This window comes from Thermobia domestica, chromosome 2 (genome assembly GCF_964235325.1).
Source record: "Thermobia domestica chromosome 2, izTheDome1.hap1.1, whole genome shotgun sequence".
NCBI classification, from domain to species: domain Eukaryota; kingdom Metazoa; phylum Arthropoda; class Insecta; order Zygentoma; family Lepismatidae; genus Thermobia; species Thermobia domestica.
The window spans coordinates 57572564-57594193 of record NC_137455.1 but is presented as its reverse complement, the minus strand read 5'-3'; the positions used below and the strand labels follow the sequence as shown (position 1 = coordinate 57594193).

At 36.0% G+C, this 21630-nt stretch overlaps 1 protein-coding gene across 1 annotated transcript in view; it reads left to right on the top strand.

The window, feature by feature from the left end:
• Positions 1-2618: 2618 nt before the first annotated feature.
• The window catches only part of LOC145679021 (fatty acid synthase-like), a gene marked incomplete at its 5' end in the record, with an annotated part of 51759 nt that continues 32747 nt past the window's right edge, over positions 2619-21630 (top strand). The window contains 2 exons of the mRNA XM_081749622.1: positions 2619-2718; positions 4619-4857. Coding sequence (XP_081605748.1) covers positions 2619-2718; positions 4619-4857 — 339 coding nt within the window. The remainder of the gene's footprint in view (positions 2719-4618; positions 4858-21630) is intronic.

Genomic DNA, 21630 nt, shown 5'->3' with positions numbered 1-21630 from the left:
TTTCGGTTTGGTTTAATGTTGCTCACGAGAAGAGGAGTTTCTCATCTTGTTTCTAAAACAAATAAAATAACATGAGAATTAACATTTTACATTCGAGACGGGTCAAGGCTAACTCAAAATTTTCGTCTCTCTTTGGATATGAGAATCGAGACAAGATGAAAAGTATCGTAAACATTTCCCGTCTTGTCTCGATTCTCGAAATAGTGTATGTCCATTCTATAAGTAATAATTGCTCTGTGGACTGAATCTCATAGGCTATTTCGTTACATTTTGTTTCAGAGCTAATTGAATTATGCTTTGTGTAGGTATTTTGTAGCAAAGGTTTTATATTTACCTCTGCACATCCTAAAAGTTAGTTTATTATATGCCTTACTGTTGCCTGATATTCAGTTATATATATTATAGTTATTTTTCTTAAAACATACAGTAGAATACTTCCTATATGAAACTTCAATGGAACGCTCTAGTTTAAAATGTTGGTAGTTGCAGAGGTGTGTCTTGAAGGTACGGAACCCTTTCCCCGAAATCTCTCTTTTAAGTAAGTTTTGCCAAATTTCAGGGCAAGTTTAAAACTTTTATTATTATATTATTATTATTATTATTATTATTATTATTATTATTATTATTATTATTATTATTATTATTATATCAACACCGTGTATAATCATTAAAATATATACGGTTTGTATCTGAATAGTAAAAGCTAATTGATTGTCGATCTCGGTCGTCGAGAAGTCTTCAGGATGGAAGGACATCGGTCACGTTCTGGGTTTGAGTTCCGAAGGGGCAAGTATTCGGGCTCGAGCCAAAAATTGCTAAAAGTTATAGGCTTCAGCCAAAAAAGTTCAAAACAGCTGGGATCGGGTTTAGGGCTTTTCAACGGCTCGAGCGGCTGGGCTAACAGCACATTCATTATCGAACCAAACCGAGCTGCGAGCACTTTCACAGCTGTGTCTTTAACAGCGGCAGTTCTGAGTACATCTGATCGTGTTCTGTCCTCGAACATACCTGTCCCTTCTATCTTGGTCAGTATAACTGTGCCACTGCAACGTACGAAACTGGAGTATGTTGAGGATACCTTTCATTGAAATCACGAGCTGCAGCACAGGCACTTCTACCTCCACACATCTTGATGATCTCGATGAGGTCGGCTTTGGCTAATGGCATGGTTCAGCACCTGGAAATAAGATATTATTTTGAGATGCATGTGCTTATAACTTCAAAGTTTTTACAGTTTTGTTAAATCTATTTACATCATTGAGTTTCTCTTAATTCTAGCCCTGTTTCATATAACACATGACTTTCTTTCCTATTTAAACTTTTTGAGCGAGATTGAAAGTGGCGGACAAAAAGATGGCGACAATTCACCTGGGACGCACCACGAAGTTTCTTCCTTGCCTAACATGTCCCTACAATTACCAATTCCGACTATCTACATTCGTTTTCGTTTTATAAGGCGTTTAAGGGACTTTTGACACACCCTATGTCGCAGCATTTAAAATCCCATTGCAGAAAATGAGATCACTATTCTACCTTTTGAAATTACAGGACACTTACCGAGTCTTTAAGGCAATACCATAATTACAACACGTATTTTACCGAAGATGTTAATTTTGTAATGAATCATGACCTGTCGATTGTTTCCGCATCCAGTGGGGCGCGATGGGTCAGTGGTAGAGCGTCCACCTCTGGTGCATGCGGTTCCTGGTTCGATCCCAGTTCGCGCCAAGTGAATTTTGTAGTGGATAAACACCGTGTGCGTGGTTTCCTCATGGTTCTCCCGTTTCTTCCCACTTTCTTCATTTCACCATTTCATTCATTTCTGATCATCCCCGTCTCCTTTAGTCTACTCGGCATAACATGAGGCATAAAACTAAAAAAAATAATAATTTTCCACATCCATTATCGACCACTGTCAGAGGATTACAAAAAATGGCTTTAATCGGAGAATGGAATAAAACGTGGGTCCCAAAGTATTATCGGTTCCTGCATATGGGTATAATGTATAATTGTTTCTCGTGTCATTTGTGTATTTGTAAGCAAAGAGGAAGATGTTTTCAGCCTTTATATATTTAATCTTCTATACAGAGTGTTTGAGGAGACCACGTTTCCTATCCCCTCGCCAGAGATTAAGTGACGCAAAATACAAATATTTTTAAGACTGGTTATGAACTAATTTGTAAGAAATTCAGTGATTTTCGGGGAAATGAGCTTTTATCCATTTCTATTACCTCTACATATTTTTATTCTGGCGGAACATATTCTAACATAGAATGGTAACGTCAATAATTCATTGATTGTAACTTTACTGCTATAAAAAGAGTTTTGAGTTGTCAGCAGTAGCTTTCACTGACTTTCATTTAATCTCAAAGATGAATGGTATAATTTAAGCATATCAAATGCAATTAGAAACAATGTATCTGAATATTCTGCAAAAGCTTTGATGTTTATGAAATAACCAACTGTTGCGTAACTTGCGTAAAGTACTGAAATAAAAAGTAGTTTTATATTTTACAGGACCGAGTTTCACTGTTGATTCAGCGTGTTCTTCCAGCGCAACAGCTTTTCATTTGGCTGTCAAAGCTATTCAGAATGGTGAATGTGAAGCTGCAGTTGTTATTGGATGTAATCTCACCCTTCTCCCAGGAACAACATCTGCCTTCAATCGTCTTGGAGTTCTAAGCGAGGATGGGCAGTGCAAGTCGTTTGACGAAGAGGGTAAGTTACAATTTAGTTCTTTCACGCATAAAACAACATATAGGAAACTAATACGCTCACATGAATGCGTATTATAATTTTGTTTCTTAATATAGCGTATTTTATAGAATTATATAAGATATAGAATATTTTCTATGGATTTAGTTACCTTTTACTTTAGCGTATTATTCTCTAAAACCATACTTGACAAAATTAATAGAGTACTCTGCGAAGAGTTTAAATGAAAAATATTTTATCTCAAAGAGACGAAGTAAATTTATAAAGTTGCACAATCGACGCAGATCACTTCATATGTCGCATCAATAATGAAGTAGACGCATGTAAGATTGAATGGGTACGATATGCCTCTCGGGGTTGAGTGCTCAGAAAATTAGTATGAAATCTTATGATAAAGGAAGAAAGTGAGGTAATATAAGGTAGAATCTTCGAAAGATTACGACGAACACTTGAGAAAGAGAACAGGTAAATCTTAATTGGCAAATTATCTGGTTCTATACTCTTCATTGGCTAATTTCAATCCTCATAAGAAACAGTAAATTGCCTTTAGAATCTGTAGAACTTTCATTATACGATGTTCCAAGTTTTCATGTTCGCCAACTAGGAACAGAAATGAGTAATAAGCGAAAGTTTACTAGGGTCTAATTAAATTGTAACTAAAAAAGATGGATGGTAGGTGTATAGGTCTTTGAATATATATATATATATATTACAATAAGTTTCTTAAATGCATGTAAGGAAATATTCAAAAAACTTCCATTAATGTATAGTTCACTGAATATTTATTTAGAAAATTATATTAATCACTTCCGTTCAGTGTGTTAACAATTATTTAGAGAAAGAAAACTTGTTTTTGCTTAGTAGGAAATCATTATATTGTGGTTAGTGTATTAAATCCTTTAATTAAATCTTAATATTTACAATATACATTGACGTATTAGGCATAATAAGTTAGTCACACTCCTAATCTATTTTACTAACCGTGGTCAACATTGTTCTCTAATGATAAAGTTCTTCTCGGGCAATCAGCCAGGTGAAAACTGGTGGATAGGCCAACGTTTCGAGAGCTGTCATCGTTCTCATCATCAGGGCAATTATTTAGAGATCAGCGGATATAAGTAATATATACTCTGGACTGGCGAAAATGCTGGTTCCTGATTGGCTGATTCAATCTGAAAACTGGAGCTGTGATTGGCTGGCTATGTTCCGTAGTCCGTGGTACTGATTGGCTGAGGGTTATCTGGATGTTTGTGTGTCGTTTTCTTTGCTGTGGTACTGATGACCGGCTTCCACAGGGGGCTGAGTTGAAATCCAGTGTCTCTATTAACGTTGTTCGGTTCATGACCTATGGCAAGAGATTCGGCTACTATCCTGGTCCAGTACTATCCTGGAAATTGTTCTCTAATATTTAAATTCTGATCCGCAACTGTTCTACTTCTACAATTCAGAAAACGGAAGGGAATTACAAGGTTAAGCTTAAGATAATAAGGATCGATTGCAACCACCAGAATATTCTTTAGTGTTTGCAGAATATATTAGCACTACATCTGATTGATTTTTTCTGCAAATGGGACTTACTCGCTGCATAAAGTAACTTTCGTCAACAAATACCATTGATAAGATATTGATTTATTTTTACTGTGTTATCTGTTTGCTTTGGTGTCGTAGTTATATACTCATACTTTGACCCTTTTAATGATAATTCTATAATAAACTTTTATGACTTAATGGGGGAAAAATGAGTATAGGTTTAATTTCGTTCCGTTCTTGAGTAAAATAACAAAATTTTACAACATTTGCTTTCTTCAATCTCTTCACATTCCCAGTTTTACTGTTAAATTTAGTATTCTTGTTTGCTAGAAATGACAACCAAATTTGTTCACAGTACGTTTTTCCATTACAGCCAATGGTTATGTAAGAAGCGAATCATGCGTTGCCGCATTTCTTCAAAAATCTAAAGATGCCAGACGAATCTATTGTGAAGTGGTACACACGAAGGCAAACTGTGATGGATTCAAAAATGAAGGACTCAGTTTTCCTTCCGTTCATCTACAGAAAAAGATGTATATGGAAGCATACAATGAATGTGGTATTGATCCATCCTCTGTGAATTATATTGAAGCCCATGGCACAGGAACCAAAGTATGTATATATTATCAATAAATATTGAACTTAGTTAAATTATAACTAACAGTAATAGAAATGAGTAACCTTGAACAATGTATGATTTGAAGAAAAAAACTTGTAGACGCTTCCATATCCATATAAATATCTACACCCTGACTGCTATAAGTCCATTAGATGGGATCTCGTGGTAACATAAACATGTGCGAAGAAGCAGCCCAACCTATAAACAACAGTTTAAGTAGCCCACGATAGTTGGTAAGTTGTGGAACACTGAAACAGACTTTCAGAGTTGATCACGAAAAAAGTCTCTATTTAAGGATAATCTCTGTTGCGTGTTGTCCAGTGAGTGCCAGATAATTCGTTGTGTTTATAAGGTATAAGTTCACTACACACTGTGTATGAGAGAAAAAAACACTGATCAGATATAAGTTAGAAAATGTCTGAAACAAACTGGAAATATCAAAGCTGGAACACTTAAAAGAACCTACTACAATTTCACAATGGTTGAAATAATCTGAAAATTTCAAATCTGGAACACTTCAAGAAACCTCCTACAGTTCTTCGTCCATTCTTATGTCTCATTCCTTTTCCATAAAAGATCTTGCATTTAGATTCTTTGTATGGAAAGGGGTATACCTCAATATGCTGTATCCAACATCATACTTTAATTTCGAAAACTACCCTTCAATGTGAAATTGGATATAAAACATTAAAATGTTCGTCTCTCTTTTAAACTGATTTCGCTTAAATGTGATAGTGGCAACAGTTACTTGGCTGACTCCAAACGATGAAGTACAGTAGAAAGTGTTTCTCAACAAGTTAAATTAATGAACTAGAGTCTTTCTATTTCAACAATGCCCCTTCTAGCGCTGCTGTCTATGTGTGTTTTTCCGCACCTCCCTCAAAAGAAGGGGGACAAATTGCTGTGGCCGAATTATTTGAATTGTTGAATGCGGAAGCGTTGCCATAATAAATTGTTTCACGTACTTCGCTGTGCTCTGTCCTATGAGCCATTCTATGTAACCTACGATCTTCACTCGTCAAGACCAAACGACTGAATGACATATTGGCAATACAGCTGAGGTTATTCACTTATTTTTCGTAAGCAAAGGGAGGGTTTCCTTCGTCAGAGAGTGGCGGGGGTGTCCGAAGTATGTTTCGCATATTTTCCGAGGGCACACCTGAAAGAGACAGGCTCTAGTGTAGCGATTAGAAGTGAAAGTTAGTGAATATTTCAAGCTGCGTCTAGTAGCAAGAACAACTAATATTTCATCTCCTTTTAAAAAAGATAAAGATTTTGATTACTCGAAGGTAAAAGTGGACCTGTGGCTTCCGTTTATTGTCGTAAGAATTTCAGTTACTGTCTTCCACAAAGTTGTAAATTAAAAGAGACGGGTTCTTGGTCTCAATAAATGAGTGCAAGTCCCATAAAGTAACAAGCCAAAGCCCTTGTTTGAGGGAACACTAGTCCCAACAAAGCTTGTAAGAGCGAATAGGAAGGACTGCGAGTCTAATTAGCCTGAGTGATTAGGGAATAGAGGGTTGTTAATTAATGTGAGACCGAGTTAGCACAAATCTAATTGGGAATAGAGCAACTCAACTAGAGCTAGTGCAAATCTAATCTAGCGTGAGCGTAATTGAGAGTTGCGAGAGCAGGACCCATAGAAAATAGTATACCTGAGTGTATAATCCTTAAGACTATCCATTGGCTAAGTATATCAGAGGTGTTCAAACTTTCGATTTTGGAGGCTTAAAATATTTTTAATTATTCATTCATTCATTCATTTTCTTCAGATTTTTTTAAAATGCTGTGCATATTCTTCCCACTCATCGCTACTTCTAACTTCTAAAGATATGTGGTATGCTCAGTGTGTGTTTGCTTTTGTGCTTGAATATTGCTTGACGACTCTGCACTCAATGCATAGCGAGAACACTTTTGACCTCCAATTTGACCTTGAAGTGGTCCGTTTCGGAAGTCAAGCATGAAGTCGCTGACTGAATGATACTTTGCCACCGAAAAATAAAAGTTAAAAATATGTGCCCAAGACCTTGTAACCCACAGTATGAACTATTAGTAATAATAATAATAATAATAATAATAATAATAATAATAATAATAATAATAATAATAATAATAATAATAATGGAAACACACAGTTCATCTAAACAATAAAATGTAATAAATATAATTGACATGATAGGATTTGAACGCAAGAATGCTCCTGCCAGGTTCGTATGTCACCTCTACGCCAAAATCTTCATATAAATTTGGCAAGATGACTACTAGCTATTGTATATATAAATGTAATTAGTATACGTTTGCGTTCTATAGTTTACCTTAAGATATCACGAAACCTAACTAACATTCCTGCTCGTCTTGATACATTTCAAGGACTTCAAACGTATAATCTGCCATCTTCTCGAAGTTAGGCTGCAGGAGCAACCTTAAAACCCCAGCATTAACTTGATTAACGTTTCCAGACATTTATCTCATTGCGGAAGGTAAATGTAACCTGTTTCTGAGTAGAAGAGGAAAATAATGGGTAATCCATAAGTTATCGTCTCTTCATTATTATTATTGTGTAGCGTGGTCTCGTCAGTTATTGTAGCTTAAAATAACAATACTAAAACTAAGCTGTAGAGGTTTTTGAACTAACAAAGTAACCCCAGGAGTTTGTAAACAAGAATTTGTAGAGCAGAAGGTAATTGATTTTGTAACAGCCAAGGTGGGTAATGTTGCCATTACCGTCCCTTCCCAGAAAAACTAAATCTTTGAAAATCAGGAAAGAAAGTTTTACGTTCCCTTCCCTCTACTCAAACAAGTAGCCCCTCCGAGAAGAGTTTCCCGGGCCAGGTATGTGGTTTACAACGCCGCTTAACGCACGTAAAAATGTAAGCTACTGAAAGAGAATGGTATGCTAAAGTTCAACAAATAATAATAAGTCTTCAAAGGTTGTAGGAACATAACTCTACTTGATAAACAACACAAAAAGAATTCCGATAGCATTAACAAATTTTATTATTATTATTTTTAAAAAAATAAACGTAATGTTGAATCTAACAACGAATTTGTAAAGTTTGTAAAAGTTTGTCCAATTTTGAAAAATATTTTCAACTACTAGTAGATTTAAACAATTTCGATTCATGCAAAAACCACAAGAAATTTATAATTACTGAAAAATTTATCAGGCACATGTTGCGTGAAGTAAAAGTCCAAGATGACTCCTGCCTTATCACAAGACATATTCAGCATAACCATATTTGAAATACACATATTTATATTATAGAAATTCAATACCAATATTTGAACTGATGGTTCAATTAGAATATTTTTCAATTTTCTATCTACATGTTTTTTTTTATATATATATATATACTCACGGAAAAACCCAGAATAACTTTAAATTCACAAAATAAAATATACTATACACAATTTTACATATGGTGTAACACATACCTAGCGAAGAGAACAAGTGACGGGCCCAATCACTTAATTTCAAAGCTCCTTCATCGGAAGGGTAAACAACCAATCAAATTTAAGTATAGCAATCACATGACATTGACAAAAGACTAACCATAATGCCAGATCATTTAAATTAAGAAAACACCAAACTCTATATCCCAAAAATATACTGTAGTGGAATACAGGGAGGAAAAAGGAAGGTGAATAGGTTACCAAAATAATAATAATAATAATAATAATAATAATAATAATATAGAAGGAAACAGTATAGAAGGAAACAGCGCTGTTTCTAATCTTAAATTAAATCCCTTTTGTATTCATTTTACTCTATAATACCAATGTAAAGATCACTACGGCACAACATCCCCCTCCAAAAAAAAATTCTTCAGAATATTTTTCATTTTATACCAAAAACACATATGTATAATACAATATAGTAATGAACATGAGATGAAATGATGATGAAAAGGGTTAGTAGCGAATGAATGATGATGAACATGAACAATAAATATACAATTCAAGAAACAACAATTTTCCTTACATGGTTCCACCACACACATTTCTGGGCTCTCTGTAGAGCTTAGCTAAGGTAGTATGTGTCACGACTATTTTATTATCATTTGTTTTGCATTTTAATGTATTTGCCGTAGGTTTAGCAATCACAGTAACAGGACCCCACCAATTAAAGGCTAATGATTTTGTAACCTTATCCTGTAGGGATGACTTTTGCTGTGATTTGATCAAAACACGATCACCGACAGCAAAGGTGACAGGAACAGTACGCTTATTATATATCCTTCGTCTCTCTTCCCAAGCTTTGTGCATGTTTTCTAAAGCTTGCTCCCATATAGTGGCATTATTAGGGCCATCAATATCTTCAGAGGAAATTTTCCACTTAACCATCAAGGTATCAATAGGATCTCTCCCAAGAAACAATCTAAATGGAGAAAATTTCAACTCTGAATGTTCAGCAGTATTTAGAGAAAACTGCAGTTGGTTTATAAAATATGCCCATTTCTCCTGTTTTCCATTCAAATAGGATTTCAGGCTAGTTTTTACTAATCTCACGTATTTCTCAACTGCATTTCCACCAGGAAAGTAAGGAGAGCTCCTAATATGTTTTATTCCATTTCCAAAAAGGAAATTCTTGAATTCTACAGAAGAAAAACACGGACCCCTATCGCTCGTAAGAGAACGACAAAATCCGAAACGACAAAAAATATCATTCAGGGCTTTGATAACAAGCTTGCTCGTTGCATTACGTAAAGGAACTAAATGAAGGAATCGAGACGCATTATCGAGACAAAGTAGAATGTACCGATATCCATAACTACACGGGAGAGGCCCAGCCAAATCTACGTAGTTATGGCCATTCACCTCAGAACAATATTCTGAGATCAACTGCCCTTGAGGTAAATAATTTCGAGCCTTCGAGAGTTGGCACTCATGGCACCCTCTCACATACTCTCGAACTTCATCGTACATATTCTTCCAAGTAAAATACTTGGAAATTTTCTTGTAACTCTTCAAAATCCCAAGGTGAGCCCCATTGGGTAACATCGAATGATAATAACTTAATAACATAGGGACAAGTAAACGGGGAACCAAAACCTTATAAGGTGAATATTTCGCCTTAGTATTTTGATACAAGATATCCTTCACAATCTTATAATCTTGGTATTCCCCACCATTTTCAACCACCTCCCGATATATATCTTTAGTATTAGCTTCTGTTCGTTGATGTTGTACAATATCGGTATGTGACAGAGGTAAACTCCATAGACTAAACATACAATTCTCCGCGGAATTAATGGAACAAGGATCAACATCTACATCCGTGGGATTAATTTCATAAATCCGCGTCAAAAAATCCACTTGAAAATTCTTCGCACTCGAAATGTGCACAATTTTGAATTTAAATTCAAACAAATTCTGTACTATATTACCATAACGACCTAAATTCTTCGGATTACGTAACATGTGTACGAGAGCATTATTATCTGTAAATATAGTAAATTCGTTACTCAAGAATGAACGAAACCGCATCACCGCATTATATATGGCAAGTAATTCCAATTGATATATTGTTCTATTAAAATCAGCGGGTTTTAAAGTCTTACTGAAAAACCAAACTGGTTTCAACAAGCCCTCGTCCGTTTTCTGAGACAAAATTGCGGCTTGGGATCTCAACGTCGAATCTACATGCAAATAAAATCTTTTATTTAAATTGGGGATGGACAAAATAATCTGTTCTTCAAAAGCTCGCTTTATTTGCTCCAAACAAGAGTCCTCTCTGGGACCCCAAACAAATTTCTCACGTGGGGAACGCATTTTCGATAAGGGTTCGATAAGGCCCGCGAAGTCATTACAAAAACGAGAATAGAAATTTAAAAAGCTCAAAATCTTCACAAGGCCACGTCGGTTTTGAGGGGGTTTAATATCCCTAATTGCTTGTAGCCTTTCGGGTAACATCTTAATCTCACCATCCTCGATCAAGAAGCCCAAAAATTCAATTTTTGTCCTCAATATCTTACATTTGTCGGGAGAGAGAGTGAGGCCTCTGTTCGAAAAACGAGAGAGAACTTGTTCAAGCATGGAATTGTGTTCCTCAATAGAACGTCCATATACGACAATGTCGTCCGCGTAGAATTCAACCCCCTTTCCTCTCAAGTCTCCCAATATATCGTTAAGAGCCCTCATTAAAGCCTGTGTCCCAATGCAGATTCCCATCGGTACGCGCCCGTATTCATATAATTTGTCTTGTACAGCGAAGGCGGTGAGCTGTCTACTCTCAGGGGACAGCTGGACCTGGAAGAAAGCTCGACGGGCATCGAATATTGACATAATTTTTGCATCAGAAAGCGAACTAATACACTCGTCGAGGTTCGGACAAGGGACCCCATCTCCACAAATGATATTGTTCACCCGAGCGAAATTTACTACTAGCCTGGAAGATGAATCCCTATTCTTAACAAGAAAACAGGGAGATCTAAACTCAGAGAGTGAAGGACGAATAACATTATTTTCCAATAATTGTTCAATAATATGAGATAATTCCTTCTGCTGAGTTCTCGAAAAAGGGTACTGTCTCTCACGTATCACTTCATCTGATTTTCTTTGGATATGGTATACAAAATCACTAATGCAGCCTATACGATGAGTGATCACATTATCATATTTACTCAATAACCTATCTACATAAGCCCCTAAACTCTTGTCTTGTTCCAATAACTTTTTATCTATACCATCAATGATTTTCTTTCTCTCTTCTACAGTAATATCCCACTTACTCTCATCACCTGACTGTAACATACATAACAATGGATCGCCCCCTATTTCATTATTATAATTGACATTATTGACATCAAAATTCACACGTTTCCCACAGACGTTATCGTCATTTACTACATTACAAGTATCAGGTCGCGAAGAAGGCCCAGGCACGGGCTCATTTTCTAACATTGAAATATTATTTTTCTCAAAATTAGAGTCCGAAGTAACATTTGTTTTTCTTTTTAAATTTGATGAAGGCAAATGAAATGTCCTGGAAGAAAAATTTTCGCTGCAAGAGTACCTGTAACCATGTAGTCCCACTGTGTCGCTCCTGGTCGGCTTAGAAGGCTTACGGCTCCTTATCTGCGGTGCCCTGGTCGCATCCAAATCTTCCCTATTAGGATGTTTACTTCCGTTGTCAAAATTTCTCTTACAAGTCCAGGGCCTACGGGAATGAGGCGAAGAATCTCCCAAGAAAAGTTTGGCGGCAGCTTCGCTCACACTCCCCTCCCTGGAAGGATAAAAACCAGCAACAGACTTCCTTTTGTTATAAGTAAGAGGGGAGGGGGGAGAAGATTTTACTAAGGGAACTTCTATTTTTGACTTGGTCCAATATAACGTGTTTTTATAAAAGTCAATACATAATCCCTCTCGACGAAAACAATCGAGTCCCAAAAGAATTGGATATTCAAGATTTTTCATTACATAAAACTTGCACTGAAACTTATATCCATCTATAACCAAGGGTAGCAACACTGAAGGACGTAACACTAATGCTTCTCTGTTAATAGTTTTTCCACGAAAACAGTCTTTATAATTAACACGGACTTCATCTAAGTTCTTAACTTTATTAAAAAGGTCCAAACTAATTAAATTAGCCGTGCACCCACAATCTAAGGCAGAGACGACTGAAAAATCCCCAACTTTAAGGTTCACTAAGGCAACGCCCCCACTATCTTCTACAGAGCACACTTTCTTTTCATTATTTCCAACAAACGACATAGATGAAGACGAATTTTTATTTAAACTACAGTTCCGTCTTAAATGCTGACCGCCACAAACAAAGCACGCAACAGTTTTTTGTTTTTGTTTATTTGTAAAGTTTTTATTCACAACTGGCAACCCTACTTGAGAGCGCACCTTAAAATCAAATTGCTTAGAATAGAGTTCATGAAAGGTGTAATCGTTAACCAGTCGGTGTAATTCACTCATAGTTTTAGGTTTCTGATTATAAAATAACCTCCCTTTAATTCGAGGCAGAACGCCACTGGTAATGAAACTTATTAATCTCTCATCACCACAATTTAATTTAAGCAAGCGATCGACTGTGACTAAACGTTTAACAAAGTCTTTCAAGTTCTCTGCCTGGCCTTGGGGCTTATACATATATTCAACAACTATGGATTGTATAGCACATTCCGATAATAAATTATGAAAAACATAATCTCGCGTGAGCTCCCAGGTACGAAGCTGACTAGGCAATTCCAGTAATACATTTTTTAAAGGACCTGATACTTTTCCTCTTAAAGAATACAGTAATGCCGGGAAAGGAAAACGGTCTACATTATAAAACTCGTCTATTTGTTTAACAAATTCATATAATACTGTAGGGTTAGATCCGTCACAACTTGGTAAATTATCAAAGAAAGATCGAAGTACCAAAGCTGCGGAATTCTGTTCTAGTTTTGAAAAACAAGCATTCGAAGAAGAAGTTAAGTTACATTGCTGACCTTGCACATTCTTATCAACTAGCGAGCCAGCAAAAGGTGAATGAACACTTGGTACAACAGGCACCGTGTTTGTATTACTCACAGGTGCTACGTTAACTACCTCCTGCTTATCAAGGTCAACAGACGACTGTGGGTCAGCTGTTTTATTAGCAAGGAATCTATAGAGCAGTGATTTTGCTTCTCCTTCTGATAACGTTTCTACGACCTGTCTTTGGTCAATTGGATTCATTGTAGCAATTTCTTTCAAAAATATTGATTCGACCTTTCTTTGTTCTACGTGTTCTACATTTTCATTTTCCTTAAAAAGTGGTATCTCATCCATAAAAAAGGAACTATCACCACCAAAAGCCATGATGAATATAAACAAGTAAGCAAGGATATTGACTAACATGTGCCAAGAATTGGGTTCAATCCCGCCTGCTTTATATTACCAATGAAGACTATAGCTGACTTTAAACTTTTAAAGCATACCATAAAAAAATAAATGACTTGTTCTCTTCTTTTGTAACAGCCAAGGTGGGTAATGTTGCCATTACCGTCCCTTCCCAGAAAAACTAAATCTTTGAAAATCAGGAAAGAAAGTTTTACGTTCCCTTCCCTCTACTCAAACAAGTAGCCCCTCCGAGAAGAGTTTCCCGGGCCAGGTATGTGGTTTACAACGCCGCTTAACGCACGTAAAAATGTAAGCTACTGAAAGAGAATGGTATGCTAAAGTTCAACAAATAATAATAAGTCTTCAAAGGTTGTAGGAACATAACTCTACTTGATAAACAACACAAAAAGAATTCCGATAGCATTAACAAATTTTATTATTATTATTTTTAAAAAAATAAACGTAATGTTGAATCTAACAACGAATTTGTAAAGTTTGTAAAAGTTTGTCCAATTTTGAAAAATATTTTCAACTACTAGTAGATTTAAACAATTTCGATTCATGCAAAAACCACAAGAAATTTATAATTACTGAAAAATTTATCAGGCACATGTTGCGTGAAGTAAAAGTCCAAGATGGCTCCTGCCTTATCACAAGACATATTCAGCATAACCATATTTGAAATACACATATTTATATTATAGAAATTCAATACCAATATTTGAACTGATGGTTCAATTAGAATATTTTTCAATTTTCTATCTACATGTTTTTTTTATATATATATATATACTCACGGAAAAACCCAGAATAACTTTAAATTCACAAAATAAAATATACTATACACAATTTTACATATGGTGTAACACATACCTAGCGAAGAGAACAAGTGACGGGCCCAATCACTTAATTTCAAAGCTCCTTCATCGGAAGGGTAAACAACCAATCAAATTTAAGTATAGCAATCACATGACATTGACAAAAGACTAACCATAATGCCAGATCATTTAAATTAAGAAAACACCAAACTCTATATCCCAAAAATATACTGTAGTGGAATACAGGGAGGAAAAAGGAAGGTGAATAGGTTACCAAAATAATAATAATAATAATAATAATAATAATATAGAAAGAAACAGTATAGAAGGAAACAGCGCTGTTTCTAATCTTAAATTAAATCCCTTTTGTATTCATTTTACTCTATAATACCAATGTAAAGATCACTACGGCACAATTTGTTACTTGGATTGCTTAATAAATGAAATTAAACACTTTTTGTTTGGAAACAGATTGTGATGTGAAGGGAGTAAAAAGAAGGTGAAAAGTTTAAGTATATCATTGGATGGGTAAAACCTGAACAGCACTTGTCTTGTACTCTCGACTATTCTCTATCGATGACACCCTCGGTGTATTGTTGTCCTCTTTCTGGTACATTTCCTCCAGGTGATAGGTGGCAAGAGGGCTTGAATAGGAGCTCGGTAAGGATGCAGAGAAAGCCTAATTATTTAGGCATGATGAGTAATTACGGACGCTTTCTTGACAGTCGTTTCATTTTTTCGATAATACAAGAAAACGTTAATACAGATAGATGTCACCATTAATAAACATGGCTAAAGTTCGTACGTTGAGATCAAGTAATACGGTTTGCGCGTCTTACATCTCCGTCGTATATTGACTCACCTTTCCGTCATTTTCTTTGGAATGCCTCAACTATTAAATCGCCAGTTCAATGAAACGCCACATAGATGATGAAAATGCAAACTGTGTAGATTGACGTGAAGTAAGGTGATTATCGGAGTGTGAACAGAGGAAACAGCCTGCATGTTTATTGATTAAGAAATACAAAAAACAAGAAAAGTCAACACAAAATAGACCTTCTTTTATGTCTAAATATGCAAATGAACTGTAATTTTGTGCTGAAACAAATAGAAAATAGTAGTACAATAATTTTTTATATGACATTTACATGAAATGAAATAACCGAAAACTAGTTTTTACGAAAGGAAGTAAATTAATTTATTTTCTATTTTCCGCTATTGCATCTTGAACTAAAAATAAATTTTGCACCACTACGTGAATGATATTTTTTTATAAACACTAGAATGCCGTGAAAGTAGCACTAAATATTTCAAACAATAGTAAAAAACGTGTAATAATCGTAGTGGAGAATCTAAATTGAGAAAGTGGAACAGGAGGTACTCTTCTTGATGTGCCTAATAATCAATTACAATTATTTATGAGAATTAAAAAAAAAAAACACTACATTTTACAAAGTAGCCAGAAGTATAATCAGATCTGTATTAACGGAGGTACCGGGGTCCAGACCATCATATTAAAAGAGTCGAAATTGATGTATAGAATGTAAAAAATATGTTATGATAGAGAACAAAGGGAAAGCTATTCAAAAACATTGTTGGAAATAGAATGTGAATATTTTTTTCGTAATAAAGCTATTAGCACTTGAAGAAGCTGACAATATTTCTTATTTTCTGTCAAGGTAATATGTGAATATGGCTCTATTCGCTCCTTCCCGTTGCTGGTGGCTCTGTGTACGCGGACGCGGCCAAACTCTTTAGTTATACCGAATAAGGAGAGATAAGAGAGATAAAAAAATTTTGAAGCCCAAGGTGTGAGGGGCTCAAAATTGTCCTACGCACAGGAGTGTTGAATACCTAAATTCGGCCTGTTCATGGTGATTGCTTTAATTATGTGCAGATATGATTATTGTATGCTTTTCCATTGAATGTACCATTAGTTAGTCTTATACACATTTAACAAATGTCCTTTTTGTGCTCTTCTGTCTTCCAGTTTACTCTTTGTTTCTAAATCTAAACTTATCGATTTATATAATATTGTATTAGAAAGATGGATGTTTTAAGTCTCTCAAACCATTCGAGTCTCTCGCTACATTGTAGTTCAATAGTTGGTGTTTTTACCTTTGGTGTAGATAGTAATTTTATCTTGATGCACACAATACCGTACTTTTGTGTTGAATTATTGCAAATAGAGATATAATATTAATTTTAATATTAATATAATAGGAATGCTTGGATGCCATGTGGCTTAATTTCTAAACTGATATTTTCTAGGAGTGAAGTTTGAACTTCAATATGACGAGTACAATGTATACTTATGTTATGTTGGCAACCAAATTCATAACTATGTAGCCTATGTTTTTATAATTTAGTGTTTACAAAAATGTTTTAAAAACGTACCTATCTGTAGAGGTGAATGAATACATTGGTGCATTTCTTCGTTTTTTGAAGTTAGGTCACTTCGGATCCAAACGATCCAATACAGAGGTTAATCAAAGGACATTAATATCCTTTTGTTATAATACCTAGGTATAAGTTGTGACCATGCCAACAAAATCATAGACGGCCGCCATATGTTCCCTCTGTGAAGGTAGCATAATCACAAGTCTTTAATTCTGGTATTGTATGAATGGTCGAACGAGAGGGATAGATACTTATATTCTTTATTTTGTACTTTTAATCTGATCTCTGGGTGAAAGTGCTTAAATGATTTAATAGAATTATAAATTATATTTCACTTAAATATATCTTTTTAAGTGAAGTAACACGGACCTTTGCTGAAAATAAATATGATTATTAATAATTTATTGTAAGAATTTCAATATGACATGGACTATTGCTGTTATAAACCACTATTCAAGTGCAGCGTTAGGTGTCCTGCAGTAAGCACAACCAGTATCACACATTACTTCCCGTGCAGATTGGAACATGCTTAGTTGTACCTCTCAGTTGCTACAATGATGAGCACATTCTTGCTGCCTCACATCGTAGAACAACGTATGGTGATCAAATTTCTCCGTCGAGGAAACGTCTAATAATTTTAAATTTGGCAGACTCCAAACATAGTATGAGAAAGAGTGTTTCTCTAAGAATTGTATGTTTCGAGTGTGGCTGCATAAGAGAGAGTCAAAAGCGTGCTAAGAAATAATTGTCTGCTGCGAATATCCGCCACCCTGATAAATATTGTGTGAATGTAGTAATTCGTGAGATGCATATCATTATCAATGAACTTGTATAGTAATAAAACATTGCACTTATGCCAAGGTTTACTCCGAGTGGATTCCAGGCACGTTGACACACGTGAACAAAATGATACGCATGCAAACCACCAGTTCTCTTCTACGGTAGTTTCAATATGAGGGAGATGCATTTTAGAAGTCGATGAAACATGTAACAATTCAATCCTGTGTTCCAGAAGTATTCACGTGAGTGGCGGGATATCGATATTCCAAAACCAAAGAAACCGCAGAGAAATTATTTTGCATGAAAAATTTTGGTATGTTGCTTTCGGGAAGGGTAATTTGCAGGGGTGAACAATGTAGTGAATCCTTAACTTCCACTTGAGAGGCATGCAGATAAAGATGCCGTAAACCCTAGTGTCCAGGGGTAGTTTCGCAGTCAACCGAGAATTATCTATAAAGAACTCCTGACAATGTTTTCAGAATGTTGGCTGAATTGTATTGACTGTGGAGGGCAATACTTTGAAGGGTGACATTAAACTATTTTGTTCGCTATAAAGGCCTTGGAGAAGAAAATTCAGTCCTGGTCATCCATCTTTGAACCATCTTGTGTGTTGAGACGACAAAAGAAATAATAACATCTTTAATTTACTTTACTAGTTATTATTCTATTAATCCATTGACAATTAATAATATACAAAGTTGCCCCAAGGATAACAGAGCAATTTTCTTTGAAACTTTTAACTACAAGGAGGATTGCGACCTTAATGTTGGATAAAGGGCGTATGTAACTACAGAAGTTTAAGATATAGGCCGAGCTTTAAGATCTTAAATAATCTCAGTTTCAACGTTCGGTGCATTCCCACTTTAACTCTTGATTGGAGTTGAAATTCATTAAGCTTTGGTTCACGTCTCACAAATTAAGATGTTAACACGGGATGATACTTTACAAAACATAGAGTTTTTATGATATAAAGAGAATAATTTTAGTTATAGTTTTATTGTGATGCATACGATGCTAGATTCCCAAAATGATATATTTTATAGAAGCTGGGCTAATCCATATGAAGTGGTCCAAAAATGGTGAAAGTGCTTGCTCGACCATCTCCGAAAATTATAAAAAGTGGAGTGTGATGAACCTTGTGTATGAGAAGGTCAATAACACGAGTCACGTTTTCGGAAATGCAATTGTTCCTGAATGGTGGCCATCTTTGTTGTCGAAGGAGTGCCATTTTCTGCAGTTGCAAGCATTTACGAAAACCGCATTTGTGCAAGACTTTCTAATTAGAGGAACATGAAGCAAAACGAATATGTACAGGAGAGACCAAAGTATATGGAGAATATATAATTGTGCGCCCAAATGGAGATTCACGGTTGCAAACTAATACATGAAATCACCAGAAAAAGTACAGAAAAGTGCACGTTTGAAGGGACTGTATTTTGGAATGGCATAAAGGTAGTAATTCAGAATTTATGGTGTGAACACTAGGGCATATCCAGATTCTTCAGAAACATTCACAGTTATGATACGGCTGTTGCCACAGAGTTATGCGGGTTCGAAAGTTGGAGTTTGTCGTTTTTATTCTATTTTTGGGGCTTAATATCTCAGGATGGCAAACTGCTAAAAATTGCTGCTGTAGCCACAAGGCAGTTCTGTGTGTTAATAAACTATTACAAAAAAAAAATCATGACGATGCTAAGTCGGTGCATGAATCACCTTTTACGTTATGATCGGATGGATATTGATTCTACTTTATCAGTTTGAGGAAACATGCAGCAGGTGGCAGTAAAATCGCGGCCTAAATCGTTCATGTTGGAGTTACCTACCTGTATTTTTGTTTGTTATCTATGCATTTACCCTCCAAATGTCAGTCAGACGCTTGGAGTATCCGTCAGTCGTTTTGCTACAGCGACGGTGGAAGGTTGTTGTGTTGTGCGCTGAAAATGGCCTCTCAGTATTCTGTGGGAAATACAACTAATGAGGAATGCCATAAATCTACGTATGGTGTTTGTGCAAAGGAACTAAAGTATATATCGTACTTGCAAACAGAAAGTCAGAGCTGCTTCGTCTACGAATTGGCTGTGAACCTGCGATAGTGTGCAAGTACCATGAAATAAGATATTTAGAACAATATAACGATCTGTTCGGTCATGTGTGTTTTTACCCAATAAACATTCATAAGAAATCTATTAAAAAGGGACTTTGAAAAGTTCTCATTGAACACATGCTACAATTTAAGAAGACTGGTGTTCAGTTAATATCAGGAAAATCACTTTGTCCCAATTGTTGCTCCGCAGTGTTTGCACCCAGTACGTGTAACCTGGAAGATCAAAACAGAAATAGCGATGTTGAATTTGTTCAGTCAACATCCGTCTTAGAAACTTTAGATTCAACATGTTGTACGTTAGGATTTTCGCCACCGTCAAAAATACGAAAAGTCAGTGCCGAGAAAAGGAAAGGTAAGCTTCAACGCAAAATGGACTAAGTGTCACAAGCGCTAAGAAGACAATTAGAACTTGCCTTCGTGGAAAATATTGAAGAGAATACGACAGCGTACAAGTGTCCTCGGATTATGAAATCCTGATACCTCAATTACAAGAGAAATGTACCATTGCTACCAAGGAAGAAAAAGTAAAAATCTTAAGTTTGCTCCCAACAACATGGCCTCGTAAGAAGATTCTAACTGAATTTAATGTGTCAGAACGTCTTGTCAAGATTACTAGAAAACTGGTGAGTGAGCAGGGAATTTTACCAGATCTGGGGCAGAAGCAGGGAGTATCAGTGTCACCAGAGACAACAGAAAAGGTTCTCCATTTTTATGAAGACGATGAATACAGCCGTTTGTGTCCAGGTAAGAAAGATTGTAGACCAGCACGTGCAGGAAGTGTGAGGATTCAGAAACAGAAACGACTGTTGTTATGTAACCTGAACGAGCTTTACCTGGCATTTAAACAGAACTATCCAGAATGCACAGATATTCACAGGGCTAAGTTTTGTGCCATGAAACCTAAATGGTACATTGATTCTGAGTGTATAGTTTTGGCTGATTTTGCTGAAAACTATACATTCATCATCCAAGATGCCATACAGTCCTATCGTTGGGTAAAGCAGCAAAGCCACTCTGCATCCTTTTGTCTACCACTACCAACAAGGTGGAGAACAGAAGCACTCTTGCCTCTGCGTAATAAGTGATCTTTTAGCGCATATTACTGTGGCAGTTCACGTGTTTCAGCAACATCTTATCAGTCCCATGCGAGTACATTTACCACACGTAGAAAAGATTACATACTTTTCTCATGGTGCGTCCAGCCAGTACAAAGAACAAGAAGAACTTTGTCAATCTGTGTCACCATCAAGCAGACTATGGGGTCGAAGCCAAATGGCATTTCTGTGCTACGTCACACGGTAAAACTGCATGTGATGGCGTTGGTGGTGTGACGAAGAGGACAGTTGCAGAGGCCAGTTACTGATCAGATCCTTACACCTTGCGATATGTTTTACTTTTGTTCAGAACACATCAAGGGGATCACGTATGTCTTTGTTTCCACTGAAGTCGTGTCTAAACATGAAAATGAACTGAAAGAGCGATTTGCGAGCTGTCAGTCCATTCGAGGCACAAGTAGCTTCTATCGTTTTACCCCCATTTCCGAACATACCTTACGATGTTATGTGACATCAACAAGTGAAGAGTTTCAGGAGTTTCCTGTTGCCAAATGTGTGACCGTAACACACTGAGAACTAATTCTGTTTTTTGTACTGCTTTATTGCTCGGTCAGTACTAATACACTGAACACAATCTTCACTCACCTGCTTTGTTAACATTGTCCTAACTATGTTCTCCATGTAATATCAGTCATGATTTTTTTGTAATACTTTATTAACATACAGAACTGCTTTGTGGCTGCAGCAGCAATTTTTAGCAGTTTGGCATCCTGCGATATTATGCCCCCAAAA